We start from the raw sequence: 2,458 nt of genomic DNA, 5'->3' as shown, positions 1-2,458 counted from the left end.
GCCTTCAATCCGATTATTTGAGTCCATGAAAACGTAGCTAGTGTCATACTTTATAGAAGAAATGAGAAGGAGAGAATATTTGGGGGAATAAATGTTTGAGATATCTAAATTGATTAAAGGTGTTTTTATTGATGGAAGTTCACACCTTTTTTTTTTAAGCGAGTTTAGAAGGTCTGTACTTTGAAATCCAGCAGTGGTGTTTTTATGTCTGCATGCCTGTGTTCAGTGGAGCGAGGCATTAAGCGGCAGGAGCAGATCGTCATTGGAACCCCAGGAACGGTCCTAGACTGGTGCACCAAGTACAAGCTTATCGACCCCAAGAAGATCACCATGTTTGTTCTGGATGAAGCTGACGTGATGATCGCCAGGCAGGGCCATCGGGAACAGAGCATCCGTATCCAAAGGTGGGAACCTATTCAATTAATGACAGATTTTAAATAAAAAAACGACATCTCTGATCCCTGCCTTCACTCTTATCCAGGCTGCTCAACAAAAGCTGTCAGATGCTGCTCTTCTCCGCAACCTTTGAGGATTCTGTGATGACGTTTGCTGAGCGAGTGATTTCACAGCCGAATATCATCCGACTCAAACGGGTGGAAGAGACGCTGGAAACCATCAAACAGTTTTACGTTCTTTGTAGGAGGAAGGAGGACAAGTTCATTGCGCTCTGCGACCTGTACGGGTGCCTGACTATTGCACAGGCAATGATCTTCTGCCATGTAAGCTGAAATGTTTCTAAAGATTTTTTTTTGTGTGCATTTTGTCAGTTAAATTTACAACATGAAGACTAGAGGGGAGAGAAATGATCCATTTATAGTCCCCTAGAGGGGAAAGTGTCCCCTTTGTTTGACCCCCTCCTATAGGGCGCAGTGGGAGGCCCAGGGAGCGCTCTTCCTCAGACACCCACAGGGACGCGCTGAGCTTCCAACAGCATTTTGCAGCACAGCGTGTCAAACTGTCAGATGGACAGAAATACTTTCGATTCACCAAGAAAAGTCGAATTATTTTATAGCCTGAACCTTTTCCAGTAGTTTACGTTTCTGAGCATTTCCTTTTTAACATGTAAGAAAAAGATGTTAGTCTTCCTCTTATCTTTAGTCCTGCTTGTCCAGAGTCCCTCTCTAGTTGGATTTGGACGTGTTGCTGCTTCAGCTTGGCTGATTTAAAGAGGCCTTCAGCAACCTGATGCTTATTCTGTTAAACTGAGGTTTAACTTGACAATATCTATCTTTTTTCTACAGCAGCATTTACTTTTCAAAGAATTGTTTTCTGTCATGCTTATCGGGTGCTGGTGCCTATCTCCAGCTGTCTAGGGCGAGAGGCGGGGTCCACCCTGGAAAGGTCGCCAGTCTGCCGCAGGGCAACAATTTCCATTATTAAATATATCAAATTGAATTTACATCATCTATAATTTATTAATATTTTCCATGAAATAAATTGTTCCTGCAAATTACTAAATAGAGCTGATCGTTTTGGATTTAATAGAATTATACTAAACTAGATGTCATTCTGCATTCATTAAAGAAGCAATAAGTAATACTAACGCCAAGCGCCCCACCCCCACCTGTTGCTTTTCCCTGATGATGAATGAACAGTTATTTTTCTAATTGATTATTTCAACTTCTTTTTTATAAATTATTTTTCAGATGTAAAAGGGATGTTAATAGATTTTTATTTTTTTAAGGGGGATTGGAACAAACTGAAGCTAAAATTTGGCCACTTGAGGATAAAGAATTTCCAAAAAATCTTTGTCTTATATGCAAAATAATTTTTCACATTCTTTTTCAGCAAAAGTACAATTTATAGTCTGGATACTACAGTTAGTAAAAAAAAATTGGTAATAATTGGTTTAGATGACCAGGAGACTGATGGGCCTATCAATGATTAGTAGGGTTTTTTTTTCCCCTAGCTTTTTATTCCCCTTACACTGCTACAAGTACATCGCAAAGAAATTCACTGGGCTGCCATCATGGGGCGTCCGGGAGTACTTTGCTCCGAGAGCCCGAGTGGCAGTCTGTGGCTGCGGGTTGCGAACTCCCCTCTGGATTCCAAGCACCACTCCCTTCCATTATTTTCTTTTTTTTTTTGGTTTTAGACTCGGAAGATGGCTGCTTGGCTGGCTTCACGGCTGATTGAAGAAGGCCACCAGGTGTCTCTGCTGAGCGGAGAAATGACTGTGGAGCAGAGGGCTGCTGTCATTGAACGCTTCAGAAATGGCAACGAGAAAGTGCTGGTGACCACTAACGTTTGTTCCAGAGGTAAGCAGGCCTGCATATAGTAGGGGTGGAACGGTTCACAAAATCCCCGGTTCGGTTCATGGTTTCGTGGTCACGGTTTTCTGTTGGGTATATGTTTATTGTTACACCGAAAAATAAAAAAATTAATGAAAATTATAAAAATTAATGACATTTTTTTTTTTTTATGAAATTCATGAAAAAATCCAAAAAAATTAATGAAA

General features: G+C 40.8%; 1 protein-coding gene across 1 annotated transcript in view; it reads left to right on the top strand.

Moving 5' to 3' along the window:
• LOC107095074 (ATP-dependent RNA helicase DDX19A-like) overlaps window positions 1–2,458 on the top strand; it is a 12,839-nt gene that overhangs the window by 8,029 nt on the left and 2,352 nt on the right. The window contains exons 6-8 of the mRNA XM_015391044.1: window positions 195–404; window positions 482–719; window positions 2,096–2,258. Of these exons, the coding sequence (XP_015246530.1) occupies window positions 195–404; window positions 482–719; window positions 2,096–2,258 (611 nt within the window). The remainder of the gene's footprint in view (window positions 1–194; window positions 405–481; window positions 720–2,095; window positions 2,259–2,458) is intronic.

Source organism: Cyprinodon variegatus, unplaced genomic scaffold (assembly GCF_000732505.1).
Source record: "Cyprinodon variegatus isolate N-32 unplaced genomic scaffold, C_variegatus-1.0 Scaffold522, whole genome shotgun sequence".
Classification (NCBI taxonomy): domain Eukaryota; kingdom Metazoa; phylum Chordata; class Actinopteri; order Cyprinodontiformes; family Cyprinodontidae; genus Cyprinodon; species Cyprinodon variegatus.
This window is presented reverse-complemented; position numbering and strand designations above follow the sequence as displayed.